This window comes from Cnephaeus nilssonii (genome assembly GCF_951640355.1).
Source record: "Cnephaeus nilssonii genome assembly, chromosome: 12".
In the NCBI taxonomy this organism is placed as follows: Eukaryota; Metazoa; Chordata; class Mammalia; order Chiroptera; family Vespertilionidae; genus Cnephaeus; species Cnephaeus nilssonii.
Window position 1 is genome coordinate 60,351,550 of NC_137083.1, and position 19,115 is coordinate 60,370,664.

Here is a 19,115-nt window from a genome sequence, read left to right on the forward strand (position 1 = left end):
AAAAAAAGAGGAAATAAAAATTTACCTCATAATTACAAATACTGAATAAACTATTAATGAAATCCATATAAATGCCAATCAATTACCTATTTAAATTTTGATTTCTAAACAGTATCTGAAGCTACACATAATCTTACCTGGGGAGGATAATTGCTCTCTGAAGACCACCTTGAAGATTGGTCATTTGGTTTATCCACTAAAATATTCCTGAAATAAAGAAAAAAAATTATAGAAATTAATTAAAAGAATAAGTGAACATAAATATGCAAAGAGATGAATAATCTATCAGATGCTAAAATTATTATCAAGGTATATAATGTCTGGAACTTGAAAAAGAGGAGAAAATAAAACTTAAACAGAAAACATCTAGTATATATAATATTCTAAAATATGATAAAGATAGCATTTCAAAATATTGAGAAAACCAAGAAAAACATAGTTCTACTTCATATCAAGTGGCAAAATGACCTGAAGATGTATTTAGGAATTTTAGGTAAAAACAAAGAAGTAAAATACCTAATAATAAATAAAATAACACATATATATTATATTAGATACAATCATATTGTATTATTACATATTATATAATTGTTACATATTACATTTCATGTAATATTTATATAATCAATCTATGGACCAAGAAATTCTTTTAGCCCATCATCAAAAGAACTGTGGGTGAAAAAAGAAATTGATATAACTAACTTTGGAAAATGGTGCCTTCACTGGAAACTGTAAACTAAAGATAAATGGAACCATACATAAAAACTGTACTATATTTGGTAAACTTGTCTTTCACAGAAACATGGGTTAATTCTGAAACACTTTATATGTATATTCAGGTTGAACAAATAAATAAACGGATCGTAGCTGGTGGGAGCTAAGCTTCTCACATTGGAGTGGGGACAGAAAAGCAAGTGGTGGGAGGTTAGAAAGAACCACTGGTATTGGATTAGAATCAAAGATATCAGTGTGAACTCATGTTTAGTTTAATATAAATAGGTTCACAAGTAATAATAGATATGTGTGTGTACACACACTAATCCTACTTCTGTTCCTAAGAGAGACTAGAAGGAGTGACACTTCAGTGGCAATGAACACACTGAGATCTTGGTTTCTACATATCACAGTCCAATAAAATAAATAGGGATTGTTGGGGAAGTGGCTGACTCTAGGGTCAGGGCAGGGAATTGAGAAGATTAAAGCCCAGAACATCATGTAATATTACCAAAAACAAACAAACAAAAAACAAGAAAATAATTGGGGCATGCCAAAGGCACTGAGAAATCAACATGAAAGAAGAATAAATGGTCAAAGCTGAAATAAATAACAAAATAAATAATGTAGTATTAGATTATAACCCAAAGTATAAAATAAATATCCACGGGTCCATACGGATATTCCCCAGTCTAATGATCAGAAAAACAACCTCAAATTAACATCCTCATTCCACAAAATACATGACCAGTAGTCCTAAAAACTCTAAATAAAATGTAAAGCAAGGAAGACTGAAAAACTGTCACAGACCAGAGAAGAATAAGGAAACATGACAACTAAAAGTAGTTGACCCTTGATTGGGTCTACTTAGATGAGGATGTTTTTCAATAAATAAGGGCAGTACTGTGACAGTATTTTTCTCTTTCTTATGATTTTCTTAACATATTCTTTTCTCTAACTTACTTTATTGAAAGAACACATTACATAAAACAAAGAATATATAAAATATGTATTAATTGACTGTTTACGTTATTGGTAAGTTGGGGCAGGGTGTCAAAAGTTATATGCAGATTTTTTACAACGAGGGGTCAGCACCCTTAACCAGCATGTTGTTCAAGGGTCAATAATATCTTCAATGGGATCCTGAATCAGAAAGTGAACATTAGTGGGAAACTAGTGAAATGCAAATAAAATGTGGATTTTAGGTAATAGTAATGCATCAATCAATGTTGGTACCTTAGTTGTGACAAATGTACCATTCTATCTAATAAAAGAGTATTATGAAAATTGACCATCACTCCAACACACAAGATGGCTGCCCCCATGTGAACACAAAATGGCCACCACAAGATGGCCAGCAGGGGAGGGCAGTTGGGAGGGACCAGATCTTCAAGGGAGGGCAGTTGTGGGCGATCAACCCTGCAGGGGAGGGCAGTTAGGGGTGAATAGGCTGGCAGAGGAGGGAAGTTGGGGGTGACCGGGCCTGCAGGGAAGGGCAGTTGGGGGGGACCCATACCTGCAGGGGAGGGCAGTTAGGGATGACCAGGCCTGCAGGGGAGGACAGTTAGGGGCAATCAGGCTGGCAGGGGAGTGGTTAGGGGGTGATCAGGCTGTCAGGCAGAAGCAGTTAGGGGCAATCAGGAAGGCAGGCAGGCAAGAGGTTGGGAGCCAGCAGTCCTGGATTGTGATAGGGATGTCCGAGATTGGAGAGGGTGCAGGCTGGGCTGAGGGACAGCGGACCCCCCCATGCACGAATTTCGTGCACCAGGCCTCTAGTCTATATATATAAAAGCCTAAGCAACTGGCCAACCGTTCAACCACCCAACCGGTAGCTATGACATGCACTGACCACCAGGGGGCAGACGCTCAACAAAGGAGTGGAAACAACAGGCATGAAAACATGGAACAGACTGATGAATCTCAGAGGGAAGGGAGGAAGGGCAGGAAGAGATTAACCAAAGATCTTATATGCATACTAGAGGCCTGGTGCATGGATTCATGCACCCGTGGGGCCCCTCGGCCTGGCCTGCGCCCTCTCACAATCCAGGACCCCTCGAGGATGTCGGAGAGCCGGTTTCAGCCTGATATCCGCAGGCCAGGCCAAGGGACCACACTAGTGCACGAATCCATGCACTCGGCCTCTAGTCTTTCCTATATAATAAAAGGCTAATGTGCAAATTGACCAAAAGGCGGAACGACCAGTTGCTATGACATGCACTGACCACCAGGGGGAAGATGCTCAACGCAGGAGCTGTCCCCTGATCATCAGTGCGGAGCGCCGCTCAGCCAGAAGCCCTGAGCTGGGCTCACGGCTGGCGAGCACAGCGGCGGTGGCAGGAGCCTCTCCCACCTCCGTGGCAGCGCTAAGGATGTCTGACTGATGGCTCTGCAGAGAGCGGGCCTAAGCTGTCAGTCAAACATCCCCGAGGGCTCCCAGACTGCAAGAGGGCACAGGACGGGCTGAGAGAAACCCCTCCAAGTGCACAAATTTCGTGCACCAGGACTCTATTAGTAATATAAGATGTTAGCAAAGGGACAAACTAGGTGAGTGGCATATGGGAACTCTGTACTGCCTTTGTTACTCTTCTGTATAGTAAGTCCTCCCTTAACACTGTCAATAGGTTCTGTGACTTCAAGTGAAACAACATATAATGAACACAATTTTACCATAAGTTTAACTGATAAAACAAGTTTCCTCAGCATTTCATCAATCTAATAAGGAAACAAGGTTATTTGAGGACCTGCTATAAATGTAAAATCATTCTCAAATAAAAAGTATACTTTTAGAAAGTTAGATCTATACCTGGTATACAGAAGGCACTTAATAAATATCAAATAGATGAGTGAATAAAAATCTTTAAAGGCAGAACTATACAGAAAATTATTTTTACATACACATCTCACAAAGGTAAAAATAAATACATAAAATGATCTCAAACAAAATTAAAAGGCAAACAACCAACTACAAAAATATAAGCAATGTAAAAAATACAAAAAACTAACTTAAACATTCAGAATCAATAATAACCAAAAACTGGAGATTAAAACAAAGATAGATTATCCCTATAATATTGTGCTCACACCCTAAAAAAAAAAAAAAAAAAGCTTTAATTATAATCTCAGTTGTTGGCTAGAGCCAGTAAATAGTATTTCATATTTTGCTAGTAGGAATGCAAATTGATACAACTTTTTAGAAGAGAACTTTAATATAATACATATCTAAAACATTTTAAGTGTGCATATACTTTAAATAAAAATAATGATGCCAACCATCATGATGCTAGCATCTAACATTTGTGAGCTTTTACTATATCCCAGACACTGTTCTAAGTATTTTCCATAGATAAGCTATTAAGAAACTGAGACAGATAAATTAATTTGCCTAAATATACACACCTAAGAAGTAAGGATCGGAACCCAAGGCAATCTGATTCCAAAGTCAATGCTCTTACTCACCACACTATACAACCTCAGTATTATTCCACTTCTTGGAACTTAACCTAAACAATAATCTACGACATGTAAATCACCCACATTCATCACAGCACAATTTATAACAGCCAAACTGTAAACAACCTAGTTGTCTAACAATAAGGAATTCATTAAACAAATTATGACATACCTATGTTACAGAATACCATGTAATCATGATGTATTCTACAGCCTGACTTTAGTATAGTTGCAAATGTTCATTACATACTAAGTGAAGGGAAAAAGTAGTTTACAGTACATACATGATTAATCAAGTGCTGTATCTACACTAATAAAAAGAGTAAGATGCAAATTGACTGTACCTTCATGACGCCCACCAGCCAATTAGGAGTATGCAAATTAACCCAACAAAGATGGCCGCCCCGCCCCGCCCCAGCCGCTCAGGGCCTCTGGGCAGCATGGGAAGGCAGAAAGGCAGCTCCGGGCCGGAGCAAAGGCGGTGCCGGCAGCCATGGGAAGGAAGGCCCATTCTTGCACGAATCCTTGTGCATCGGGCCTCTAGTGTAATAATAACATTGATGGAGAAAAGACAGAGAACATATATTACAATAGTTCTCAATGTTGAGATGAGAAGAACCTTTTTGCCTTCTTTGTGCTTTTGTTGGGTGCCCTCTGCATCCCCACCTGTCACTGGTGGAAAAGGAGCTCTTGGGGTAACACAGGGAAAAGAATTTCCTGAGGCCCTCACAAAAGGAAGAGGTATGGTGGAACGCTTTATTGATTATGTAAAATTAAGGGGGTTCCCTTCCAAGGTTCCATCTCCCTCTGTCTTGCTATGGAAAAAGTCCAATCTTGTCTTCAGAAGGGCTAAGATTAAAGCCACTGACCAGTCTCTACTCTATAATAAAGCACAGTTAGCTTAGTTTGTGTTTCCATCTGCATTCCATTTGTGTATAGGGTCTGCATGCCCTTGGGTTACCGTCTGCAGTCCATTTGTGTATAAGGTCTGCTTAAAGCCACACGGTGATGCCCAGCCAGTGTGGCTCAATGGTTGAGTGTCACCCTATGAACCAAGAGGTCATGGTTCAATTCCCAGTCTGGGCACATGCCCAGGTTTCAGGCTGGATCCTGAGTGGGGGGTGGGCAAGAGGCAGAGATAAATGATTCTCTCTCATCATTGATGTTTCTATCTCTCCATCTCCTTTCCTCTCTGAAATAAATAAAATAAAAAGATACTCAGGAATAAACTGAACCAAGGAGGTAAAATACTTGCACTCAGAAAACTACAGGACATTGAAAAAAGAGACAGAGGAAGATATAAACAAGTGGAAGAATATACCATGTTCATGGACTGGTAGAATTAACATGGTTAAAATGTCCATACTACCCAAAGCAATCTATAGATTCAATGCAATCCCCATTAAAATACCAACGGCATATTTCACAATATGAACAAACACTTCAAAAACTTATATGGAACCAAAAAGACCCTGAATAACCACAGCAATCTTGAGAAAGAAGAACAAAGTTGGAGGGATCACAATACCAGATATCAAGTTATATTACAAAGCCACTGTAATCAAAACAGCCTGGTACTGGCACAAGACATATAGATCAATGGAACAGAACAGAGACTCCAGAAGTATACCCAAGCCATTATGCTCAATTAATATTTGACAAAGGAGGTAAGAGCATACCATGGAGTCAAGACAGTCTCTTCAATAAATGGTGTTGGGAAAATTGGAAATGAACTAAGGGCAGCATCTAGGCAACAACTTTCAAGAAACAATCCTGCCAACAATCACATGAGCTTAAATACAGATTCTTCCCCACTCAAGACTCAAGATAAAACCCCATCCCTTGCCAACACCTTGACTATAGCCCTTTAACAGATCTGAAGCAGAGGATACACCTACATAGTAAACTATGCCCAAAATCTTGACCCTCATAAACTGTACAATAATAAATGCGTATTGTTCGAGGCTGCTAAATTTGTGATAATTTGTTATAGAGCAATCAAAAACTAACACAATGTCCTCTTCTTGATGCATATGGAAATATTTAAGAATGAAATAATCTTATATTTATTTTATATTCATCTTAAAACATACCAGAAGAAAGAAAAAGAGGTGGGTGCAAATAGATTGTTTTATAAAAAGTCAGGCAAACTGCTGATAGTTGTTGAAGATGGAATTATTGGTATTCATTTTTCTCTATTGCTGAGTATGCTTGGAAAATGTTCATTAAAAGTTTTTGAATGAATGAATTAGTGAAGTAATGATGACAGCAAACACACAAGCTCTTGGGAGTTTAGCTGTGTAGGGAAGCAGATAAATGGGACATGTGAGATTAAGGCAAAGTTTTTTAAAGACTAATGAAAGTTGGTCCAATGGGCATTGAATGGGGGCAGAAGTAGAAACTGAGTGGTGGATAACATAGGAAAAAAAAGAGATAATTGAATGAACAAAATCGGAATAAGATCCAAAGTATAAGTGAAAGAACTAACCTAAAATGATCTCTCCCTTTTTAACAGACAAAAAAAGATGGAGAAAATTAAGCACAGGTACATTTCATAATGCTTAAGTGTACCCTGGACACACAATGATATCATTTTCATTGACAAAAAAGTTTATATAAATAAAATTTAAAATTTTTTCACACTGATAATAAATATATTCTAGTCATGTAGAAAATATGACTGAATTTACAGTATTAAGATGTGGACTCTAAACTCTGCTTCAATGCTCCCTTAATAAATGACCTTGGTTACACTCTTATTGGCCTAAGTTTCTCCATTTCAAAATTAATACCTACATTACACTCTGAAGAGTCACTGTTGAAAATTGCAGGATGTCAATGGCCTAACAAATAGTAGGCATCTGCTTATCAACACCCAGAGCAAAACTCAAGTCACCTTATTACCAAGCACTTGAAAATGTTTGAGCCTGTAGCAATTATCTCTAAGGATTCAAAGCACTTTGGGATCACATACTTATGTGTACACACTCCACATAAGTAAAATGCAGCAATCAATGGGGAAAAAAGAGTGAGTGGCAACAAAATAAACAAACATTCCCATACAGAATGATAAAATTGGAAACCCTCCCTAGCACAAAATCAGAAAACTAGCTAATGTGGTTTGGGGGTCTCCAAACAACAGAGAAATTTGCTGAGACAGCCATATAAAAATACTCAAAAGGCTTGAATCACAATCTTTTCTAAAATTAAACAACTGGCCCTTCAGAATATATTTCAAAAGTAAAAATTGCCCTTTTCTATCTAAAGCAAAGACCATTAAAGTTGGACATGATATGGAAAAGGTTTACTGCTTAATATGCACATCTCCAAACCTCAGACAAAATAACAATATATCTACAAAGAAATTAGAGATTTAAGATATCAAACTCTTTTCAAGCACCCTCAAAAGCTGCATTTACATGTAATTAATTACATGAAAATAATCATAATCACCTTCTTACTAAATCAAGTTCCCAAAATACCTTTGTTGGGCAAATAATTTAGCTTAATTTGAGTTACTACATGTGTAATGGGGGAGGTACATTTATTTAAAAAACTATTCTGTAATATCAACATCTTGCTATTATCCTGTGCCAAAAAGGCCTTAATCTAATCCTCTCACTTCATATGAAAATAAATAAAAGGCCAGAGAAATTAATGATTGATCCAAAATTACCAAATAATTGGTGGCAGAACTGGGATTAGAGCCCAAGTCTCCTGTCCTTGTTCAGTGTTCTCTCTATGCTACACTGTTTAGATTTTTTCATGTTTTCCTTTGTACCAGATCTAACTCCTACCCTCAGATTAATGCAATAATTCAAATTGTACTAATGAAAAGAGATCAAACCAATATTAACTAATCCAAATGCATTCATTTTGTGAGACTTCTCCCCCTACCCTCTTAAGCATGTCAAATTAGCAGCCCATGGGCCACATGTGGCCCACAATGAATATTTTTGCGGCCCAGCCTATATAACAGTATGTAAGAAACGTTCTAATAAAAATTTAGTAACTTAATTTTTACAATATCCTATTATACATAATTATTAATAATGAACTACAACATTCGCTAATGAATGATTACTATAATCATGTTGCATTCATTTCCCTTACAGGCGCACCATATCTCTCCACTAAAACTAGCAGAGAGTATTTTAGCAGCCGATTACCACATCATTAGTCTTGTACTGACTTGTTTGGTGTGCGCAACAGGAAATATTTCGCTTTCAGAGAACAAGAAAAATAGATTTGTGTTACACTTATTAATTTGTGCAGTTATCGGTGTCTGGTAATTTAATGTTCAAGAAAAAAAAATTAGATTAAGAAAGGGAGGATCCAAGATGGCGGCATAGATAAACATCTGGGCTGCTGCCGCCCACAACAATTTCCAAAACTACAACTAAAAGACAAAACATCTATCACCCAGAACCACGGGAAAGCTGGCTAAGCAGAACCTCTACAACTAGACTGAAAGAGACGGGAGCAATCAGGGTGCAAACGCTGAAAAACTGAGGTACAGGGGAGTGCGCGTGCGATACGAACTGGCAGCGGAGCCCAGCTGGAGGCAGGCGTTGCTTTCTTCAATCCTAAGAGAGACAAGCCCCCAAACTCTCTGAAATCCAGTTTCTGGGGAGAGAATGGGCTGTCTGCCAGCGGGTCGGAGAGTGAGGGTGGCTTACTAGCAGAGCTGCGTGGAGGTAGAATTGTTGGCTGCACCGGGGCGCGAGACTGCGGGGACGCAGTTGTGGGGATGTGGTTGGAGGCGGCTCACTGCCAGCCATTGCTGTTGGCCACGCCCTAGCCTAGTGACGCCCTGAGACTCTGCCCCGCACAATCTACAAACACACCCAAGCTCCTAGCAGCGGCTTTTGCATATGAATGGCCTTCTCTATTGCAGTTTAAACTAGTAAACTTGCAACCCAGTACAGACAGCTCCAAGGCCTCCAAACTCCAAGCAGGGAGGAGAGGACGGCAGTTCTCGCTGTAGCTCCTGCAGGGTAGCCTCAGACAGCAGCTGAACTGCACCCCATTGGAGATTCAGAAGCCAATGCACCTAGTGGTCAGCGTGAGACACCAGATTTCAACTCCTCACATCCATAAGTGACACATTCGGGAGGCGGACTCAGTGAGCACCAAAGCCCCACTCAAATAAGCCCTGTACCACAAGCGTGTCTCCAGTGCAGCAGCGCTTCCATTATAGACTCAGCAGGTCCTCACAGCCAATTGGCCTGGAGGTCAATTCCTTCCAGCGTACCAACAGCAATCAAGGCTTTTAACTACACCAAGACTTTCCACTCAGCCCACAAAGGGGTGTACCAAGAGCGACCACCTAGGGTGATTGGGGAAGCTGAGCTACCGGCCCCTATAGGTCACTGACCACACAAAGCCACTCCATCAACACAGGGAGGCAGCCAAAATGCGGAAACACCGAAGTATGTCACAAATAGGAGAGATGGAGGAAAGTAAACTACTGGACGACACAGTGTTCAGAACCACATTTATAAGGTTACTCAAGAATCTTCTAAAAACCGCTGAGAAACTTGAAGAGACCTTCAAGGACCTTAATGAGAATACCAAAAAAATGGAAAAGGACCAGTCAGAAATTATGCATGGACTGTCTGAAATAAAGAATATACAGAAACTCAACTGTAGACCACCGTACCCGAAGAGTCAAACCAAAGATCTGGAATATGAGGAAGCAAAAAACACCCAACCAGAGAGGCGGAAAGAAAGAAGAATCCAAAAGTGTGAGGATAGCGTAAGGAGCCTCTGGGATGGCTTGAAGTGTACCAACATCCGAATTTTTGGGGTGCCAGAAGAAGAGAGAGAGCAAGATACCGAAAACCTATTTGAAGAAATAATGACAGAAAACTTCCCCCACCTGGTGAAAGAAATAGACTTACAAGTTCAGGAAGCGCACAGTACCCCAAATAAGAGGAATCCAAAGAGGACCACACCAAGACACATCATAATTAAAATGCCAAGGGCAAAAGACAAAGAGAGAATCTGAAGAACAGAATGGACTGGTGAATACAATAGAATCAGGGACATAGAAAGGGAGGGGACAGACAATTATCAGGGGGAAGGGGGTCTGAGGGGTGCAGGAAGAGATTGGACAAAAATCTTACACCTATGGATGAAGACAGTGGCGGGCAGTAAGGGCATGGGGGGAGGGAATTAGGTGGAGGGGAGCTATGGGGGGGGGGGGGGGGAAAGAGGAACACCTGTAATAATCTGAACAATAAAGATTTATTTAAAAAAAAGAAAAAGAAAAAATATTAATTTTTATTAAAATGTTCTATTATTTTATGTTAACGATGAATCATTTATTTCAGCCCTTTGTATTCAGCATGTCTCTATCAAAATAAACCTATGTTTCTATGAAAATTGAAGCTTTTGTTTTTTTTTTTGCAGCCCACATAAACTTAAACCTTATTTGGCCTGTGTTAGCCTTTGAGTTTGACATGTTCTTAATAGATATCTTTCACCTCTTAAGTCCTATGGCACAGCATTTTAAAAACTCTGTTCCTCAGAAATACTACAAAGGATCTATAAGCATTTGAAAAACATATTTAACTATTCTTAAACCTATTTTAAAAATTCACTGGAAATACTCCCACTGTTCTGATTTGGTAATAATCAGGGCAGGCTAAGTGTTTGCTATATTAAGACCATGCATGTGTTGTCCCCAGACCTAGTTCTTTCCCTAGGTCTGATTTCATAAATGATGGTGATAAACTAAGAAAAAAAAAATTTCAAAAGTACTTTAGACCAAATATTACCACATGAATATCACTCTCCACAAAAAAAAACTTGTTTACTTTGCTTTTGTGTTAACTTTGGAGTAAAATTTCTCCTGAAATCTCTGTATAAACTTTTCAAAGCGTGTCACTGATTTATATGACTCTAATTATATGCTGGTCTTTTAAAATTTAAGTTCTACACATGTCTTTTCATGTAAAATTCACAATTCACAACTATAACATAATTACTAGTTGGATAAGGCTCAGGACTGTTTGGTTTTAATGCTCTCCACAAAGCTTAACCCTTTGCACTCGCTTGCTTTTTTCTCGATTCCTTTATTCTACTCGGGATTTAATTTTTTAAATACCCCAGATTTTACAAAGCGCGGCAGTAGAATAAAAAACTGGAGTTTCGCCTCAGAGGGAGGGTAGGGGAGAGTGGGGGTAAAGGGGAGAGATCAACCAAAGGACTTGTGTGCAAGCATATGAGCCTAACCAGCGGTTAAGGACAACAGGGGTGTGGGGGCATGTGTGGGGAGAGGTGTGGGATGGGGATGGGGGGATGAGGACAAATATGTGATACCTTAATCAATAAAGAAATTAAAATAAAATAAAATAAAATAAAATAAAATAAAATAAAATAAAATAAAATAAAATAAAAATAAAAAAACTGGAGTTTCTTTTCATACAAACTTATTTATTTGCATTTTTTTATATTTCAAATTATTGATACATTCAATACAATTCGACATACGAGCTGCTACCAATGCTAACCGTGTCGAGTCACACTCGACATCCGAGTGCAAAAGGTTAATAAGGTATGTCACATGGAAAGTCACATTATAGATCACTGTAGCCCAAATATAAATTTGAAGTGTTTTTCTGATTTTTAAAATTATTATATGGAATGTAAGCAGTTTGACGATAAAATTTTGAAAACAAGTTTATTACAGATGATAATCAATTCTCCTTATTCAGCTTTCAGACAACTTATATGTATCGTACATGCTTAAAGCTCTCAGCCTTTCCTTTATCAAATTTAGAATGTTCATCAGTTGATAAACCAATACTTTAAAATACTATGCCAGTCAAGATCCTACATGCTAACATGCCCAACATGCCAGCCAACATTTGTTTCCAAAGGACTCCCAGTGTCCATTTTTATAATTTTAAAAAATATTTTATTGCAGTTCTATTATTTTATAAGAATGAATGGAAAATGAAAATGTAAGAGCCTACTGGTAATATTAATTCAACTAAAACAATATTGGGCATCATCAAGTGATCCAAAAAGAAAACTTCAGACACTAAATAGACTTAACCAGCTTAAATATAAATGGAATGCTGAGAAAGTTTACTAGCAAAAGATCACATCAAAAGCTAAAGTATAGGTGTGGCAATTATGGACCTACTAGTGGCCTGGCGCACGAAATTCATGCATTGGGGGGGTGTCCCTCAGCTCGCCTGCACCCTCTCCAATTTGGGACATCCCTCTTGCAATCCGGGACCGCTGGCTCCTAACCGTTCACCTGCCTACCTGCCTGATTGTCCCCAACTGCCCCCCCCACTGGCCTTCTCGCCCCCGACTGGCCCCCACTGCCGGCCTGATCACCCCCAACTGCCCCCCCCCCCCCGCCGGCCTGCTTGCCCCAACTGCCCCCATGCCAGCCTGATCACCCCCAACTGCCCCCCTGCTGGCCTGATCGCCCCCAACTGCCCCCCCATTGGCCTGCTCGCCCCAACTGCCCCCCCTGCTGACCTGATCACCCCCAACTGCCCCCCACTGCCAGCCTGCTTGCCCCCAATTGCCCCCCCCCCCGCCGGCCTGCTCGCCCCCAAATGGCCCCCCATGCCAGCCTGCTCGTCCCCAACTGCCCACCACCCCCCCCCCCCCCGCCGGCCTGATCACCCCCAACTGCCCTCCCCGCCTGGCCTGATCACCCCTAACCACCTCTGTCTGGCCCCGCCACCATGGCTTTGTCCGGAAGGTCTCCCGGTCTAATTAGCATATTACCCTTTTATTAGTATAGATTCACTCTCACCTCCAAATTCACCCTTTTTGCCTACTCTTTGAAAATGAATTTGGGCCCTTTAAGTAATTTTCCTTTGCCAGCTGGCAAAAGTTAAGCTTTGTCAGCAGAGGGGGCAGGAGAGTCACCTCAAGAAATGAAGGAATGGTTTTGCTCCCTTGTTCAGGTATGCTTACCCAGAAGACTCCTGCACTACAGATGTTTCTTCAGCATCCTGCTCCTGCAGCATATGTGGCTTCCTCAAAGTGTTCATGTGAGCAGCTTTTCTAGCACCAGGCTCCTACATCAGAATGTATACTTCTTGAGGGTATTTTTTTTCAGTCTCTTGACATTTATCAGGCTTTTCAAACTAATGACTTCAATCTTTCTTCAGCTCAGAAAAATTTTCCTCTATTTTTAAAATTTCAAACTTCTCTCTCTCTCTCTCTCTTTTTTTTTTTTTTTTTCTGGTATCTTTCTAGACCTACTATCAGGTATAAAGTGCAGGGCTGCTATATACTGTTGCACAGGTTGTACTTTTTGCACAAGAAGAACCCACTAAGGAGTAAAAGCTGAAATCCAACCTGTGTCCCACTTAACCTAGACCTATATATGTCCTGGTCAAAAAGTATCATCTGTTCATTAAACCATGAAAATACAAAAGTGGACCTTCTGGATCAAGGCTAGCTACCATGTCTAAACTTTTCACTAACATTTTTCTTACCTTTTTCTTTTTGTTGTAGATTTCAGATCTTTTTCTATGTGTATGTATGTAACTATAAGAAAAATAGATGTATATGTCCATAACTATAGAACAATTATTATTTTTGTGACAACTAATTCATTCACTTATTAATTTAATAAACATTATGCTGGACTACAATGATATGAGGGGAGGGGGGAAATTTCCATAGTTCCTATGAAGCCTGTGGTTTAGTTGGAGGGATAGCTATTAATCAAGTAATCACACAAATAAATGCATAATTAAAATTGTATAAAGTGACTTATGAGGAAGGTATACATTTGTATGAAAGCATTTAACTGTTGGAGCAGAGGAAGGGATGCCAGACATATTGAGGGGACAGGGTAAGGTTTCCTGAGAAAGCAACATTTTAGCAACAGCTAAAGAATAAGTAGGAGTTAGGTTTTATAGCTCTTCTGCTAGAACTACTTAAATCAGAGGGAAAGGAAAAAAGGGGACAATGAAAGGAAGGGAAAGGGTACATATCGAAGGATGCTTAAAATAATTTACTGTTGCTATTTATACAAAACAACATGCCTTAACAACAAATACATAGGTGATAATTATAATAAATATCAGTCATACTAAAGGAATGTAAGGAAAAGTAAATTGTACTAAATACTGACAATATTTACAAACCAACAATTTTACATTAGACCCAAGTATCTTCCTTCTAAACACTGTCTTCACATAAATATAATATTCCCATAAAAATTCTAGTAAAAAGGTAGAAATATAAAAATTACATTACCAGGAAAGGAAAATAACTATATATTTCTGGCAAAGATTAAACTCTCAACTTCTGGACTTCATAAACAAGTAAGTCTCAAGAGATTTACAAATCAACATAACCAAGAATAAAAATCTCATTTTAACTCCAAGTCAATAAGTACTTAAAACAATTTTAAACAAATAATGTTATGTTTATTCCATAATTTTTCCCATCAGATATTAGTAATAAGCACTTAAAAGTGACAAAAGGAAAAATGAAGAAAAACACTGAGCAAAAAAATATGGGGCTCAAGTGTCAGGTTATTACATTAATATTATTATGAGGAATTCATAACCTACAAGGTATAAGTCTATTCCATAAGAACTAAACACAGTTTTCTGCTTCTGGATATGACAGAATAGCCTGTAGCAGAAAAACATTCCCTTTTAGAACTAGGAAGGCTGTATAACATATAGGATGAAAAAAAGCTCTTAAAATATCAGAGACTTTCTGAGGAACTAAGACTGGAATGCCAAAAAAAAAACTAATTGAAATGAGTCCCACATCTGTACAACTTTCCCTCTCTCAGTTCATTCCATCTATTTCTTTAATGGCACAGGGAAAGGGACTGAGAAACCAGGAAAGGACAGCCACTAAAGGGCAGAAAGTCAGCCGAGCTTTTAACAATTTCACAGGCCCAAAGGAACAAAACTTGGTAGTTGGATCTTGCCATAACACCCAGGACTTAAGAAGTCAAGATTCCATAATGAAGGGAGACACAGAAGAACAGAGCCAACAACACTATGTACTGATTTTCCTCTTGAGGCATTTGTTGATTCTTAAACTATACAGAGCAAGAAGCTAAAAACAAAAACAAACAAACAAAAAAAAACAGCAGAAAGCAATTGAAAAGCAAGGAAAAGCTTTTAGGACTCTCATGCTGCTGGAGAGACAAAAGCAGGAGAGGACCAATAAAAATCCAGTCTCTCAGCTAGGTTCCCTGCAGGGTTACCAAAGTTGGGCAAACTAGAGGTTTACAAAACCTAAAACCCAACTTTAAGTCAGCTTAGTTCTTGACTGTTGAGGTGATTTGCCTCTATTCTACCTGCCTACCAAAAGATGGGTGAATCCTCTCTAGAGAAATATATTTATTAGGTTTGCAACTGTAATTGCGTTTAAATCTGCATATAATGTCTGGCATTCAATTAAAAGTTATTAAAAATAATAAAAACTGCAATAACTACTAGACCAACCAAGATACTTAAAAGGAAAAAAATGAGAGAAATAGACCTATGAGTGATCCAGATAGTATTGAAGTTTTCAGACACAAGTTTTAAAGTAGTTTGATTGATATGTTCAAGAAATTATATGACAATATGGAGATTTTCACCAGAGAATTAGAATCTATTGTGAAGAGAGAAGGGGTAGGGGAGGGAATACCAACTGAAAATTCTAGCCCTAAAAAAACCCCACTATAGCTGAAATCAAGAAAAAAATAGATAGGGTTAAAATCAGACTGAGCATAGCTGAATAGAGAATTTGTGAGCTGGAACACAGGCAAGTCAAACATATCCAGAATGGAATAAAGAAACTAAAAACTTGCTAAAAGTCACAAAGTTCTAATTCCAGGAGCCAGTTCTGCAGATTCAATCTCGAGACCTCCATCCACCTCATGATACTTTTTCTTTATCATGGGAATCTTTATTTTTCTACAGTTGTAAGATTACCAGACTGAGAATATCAGAACTTTCAGTGGCCAGTAAGGTTCCCAAACAAGGCCAGTGTCTAATCTCAGTTTAGGGAAAGGAAAAGTATGACAGTCTCCAACTCAGTGGGTTGCAAGATAAATTTCTATGGATTTGTCCGATCAAAACCACATTCGTAATCCCAACTTACTAAGGATAATGTCAAACTAAAGCCAAGGTACATCAAACAGAAAGTTTCCTACACAGACAATAAGAAAATAAACTGATAGATAGCTTTAATCCAACAATTCAATATCTAGGAACTCATCATAAATAATTTCAAGATTTGTTTCTGTTAAGCACACTGTCTCATTACTCATAACTGTCAAAGAACAACAACAAACAAAAACAAAAGAAGCCCAAAGCCTATGTATATTGAATAGGGGACCAATTAAATAAAATGCCAATACAGAGGACTATTTAATAACATGAGGATATATTTACTATACATTAAAGAGAAAAAAGAATACAGAACAGCAAACAAAAGCTAAAACAAAATTGAAATATACATACAGACACAACAAAATATCTGGAATAATATATATCAAAGGGTGATGAGTTATCTTTGGGTGGTAGTATTAAGAGTAATTTATGTTGTTTCTGTGAGTCAATATTTTGCAAATATTCCACAAAAAAATTCTTAGAATGTTTTGCAATTAGAAAAAAATACAAATTCTTTTTTAAATGTGAAATTTTAAAATAGTTGAAATAGGTTCACTTCCTATCCTAGTCGTCAAATCATATATATCACTTTTACTATGAACCATATGTTAACATAAGAAACAATTCTGATCAATGTTTGATTTTAAGAAATAGACTTATAGAAAAAAGGTAAACACACTTAACGATTCATCAAATTTTACTATCTAAACTTATGTTGTCTTTAAATAATATGTAAGCACAAATCATTCCAAATCAATGAAATTACCTAATGTATAAAAAACACTTTCAACAGTCCTTCCAATTTTCATATTAATACATTAAAGCCATAAATGTAAAGATAAAATAGACCTAAATATCGTTCCCTCTCTGTTCTAATCTTATAGCATTTCTTATCTGTATTCCCAACCTGGCACATATTATAGTCCAGTAAAATAGTGAAGAAGCTTTGGTAATAGAAGTCATAGGCCCAAGATCAGAATCCTATCTCCTACCCTTTCAACTCTTAGACCTGAGCAAGTTAACTTACCTCTCAGTTTCCCTAGCTATAAAACAAAATGATAATACTTATCATAGAGTTTTTGTAAAAGACTAAATAAAAAACTACAAGTGGTAAGCCTCATGCCTGAAGACTACGAGTAGAAGGTACCCAGTAAGTGGTGGTTGTGAGTAGAGGCATGTGCCACAATTTTTAAGTCACAGAACTTGCCAAGCCTCTTGAAACCTGTATGACCTTACCAAGCCTCTGGAAAAGTTACTTAACTTTTACATACCTCAGTTTCCTCATCTGCAAAACAGATATAATACCCATCTTGCAGGTTTGTATGATTAGATAAAACTAGATATAAAAATCATATTGCATATAGTAGCTACTCAGTAAATTGTGGTATCACTATTAGCTATAGCAATAAAATATTTGAGTATAGGGATTAGCAGTTTTTAAAATATTCTTATATTTTAAAAGAGTACATGTAATTCTAATAATTATTCATCATTTAAATAAGTGTATTTCTCTTCATTCCCAAGTTAGGTGTAAATTTCAGGGGAAAAAAAGTAAAATACAGACCAAGTTTTCTTAAGCATACTAAAAAGATAAAGGGCCACTTCACTAGTTTCAAAGTAAAAATACATTATCTATAACTAGATTTGCTTAAAAAAAATTTAAGTCCAAATAAATCTAAAAGGGTCAGAAGGGGAAATGTTTGTTTCTTTCTGCAATTATAAATCCTTAGGAAGAAAAATTATAAGTCCTTAGGAAGAAAACAGAAATCTGAACTTTTCTATTTTTTTTCATAATTTCACATCTTTACACAACTAAAATGTAAGTGCCTTTAATACAACAACTCTTTCAAATCTCTGATTTCCTGTCTCCACGTTAGTGCAGAAGCAGAACAGTTAAGACCATGGACTGTGGAGCCAGACTGCCTGGGTTCAAATCTTGCCTCCATCTAACAGTGTGACCTTAGTTTTAGGCATGTTTTAACCTCCCCACGCCTATTTCCTCAAAAATGTAGATTCCTCATACAATTGTTTTAAGGATTAAACCTTTAAAGTGTTCATGAGAGAGGCTGGCATATTGAAGGCACGTTATGTTTCCCTTTGTTGTCATTACATTATTGCCCCTCAAAATGCCTAGATCTGTGACTTGTAATCAATAAATATTTGCTACTCTGTAGAAAATTTCAACAAATGGCTTTACTTAATATTAGACCTGCTTAGGAAATATCTTAACATGACTGTCAAGGTCAGCAAAGATAGAGCAGTTGCTATTAGGATTTTACGGCAAATGTAAGGAAAGTCTATCCCTTCTTACACTTCCTATCATACAAAGCTGTAGCATTGTTAACTTGCTAATAGAAGTTCAGTACCAAAAAGAGTTTTACAATTTAGGTATGGCATATACACCAATCCAGCAGACACAAAACTCTCAAATTCAAACTCCGTAATACGCAACTACATTCCTTCAAAGGAAAAAGTTCAGATCACTCTTCTATTATAATAGTTTAGTGCTTTAAAATAAAATCTATATTGCATAAGTCAACAGCCTATTATAGACATTAAATAAGACACTGTAATTGAAAGTGTTTGAAAGTTAAATATACATTAAATATGAGTTTGGAATATATTTGAGAAAATCACAACAGGTTTCTCCAATTTCAAACAGCTGCCTTCTAACCCCAAAACTAGTGCTCTGGGGCCAGGATAAAGAGACATAAGTCACAGTAAAGTTGCCATCCCATTAGATCATTCCCTGCTTGAAATGTACTCTTCCCTTATTACTGGTAACTCAGATGGGACTTGTGACACTTGAGGAGTGAAATCCTGGAAGTAGCTTAACTC

The 19,115-nt window shown here is 37.8% G+C and overlaps 1 protein-coding gene across 3 annotated transcripts in view; it reads right to left on the bottom strand.

The window, feature by feature from the left end:
* Positions 1–19,115, bottom strand: part of MKLN1 (muskelin 1) — a 330,653-nt gene that overhangs the window by 139,093 nt on the left and 172,445 nt on the right. For all 3 annotated transcript variants that reach the window (XM_079785914.1, XM_079785913.1, XM_079785915.1), the window contains one exon: positions 138–207. In XM_079785914.1, coding sequence (XP_079642040.1) covers positions 138–207 — 70 coding nt within the window. The remainder of the gene's footprint in view (positions 1–137; positions 208–19,115) is intronic.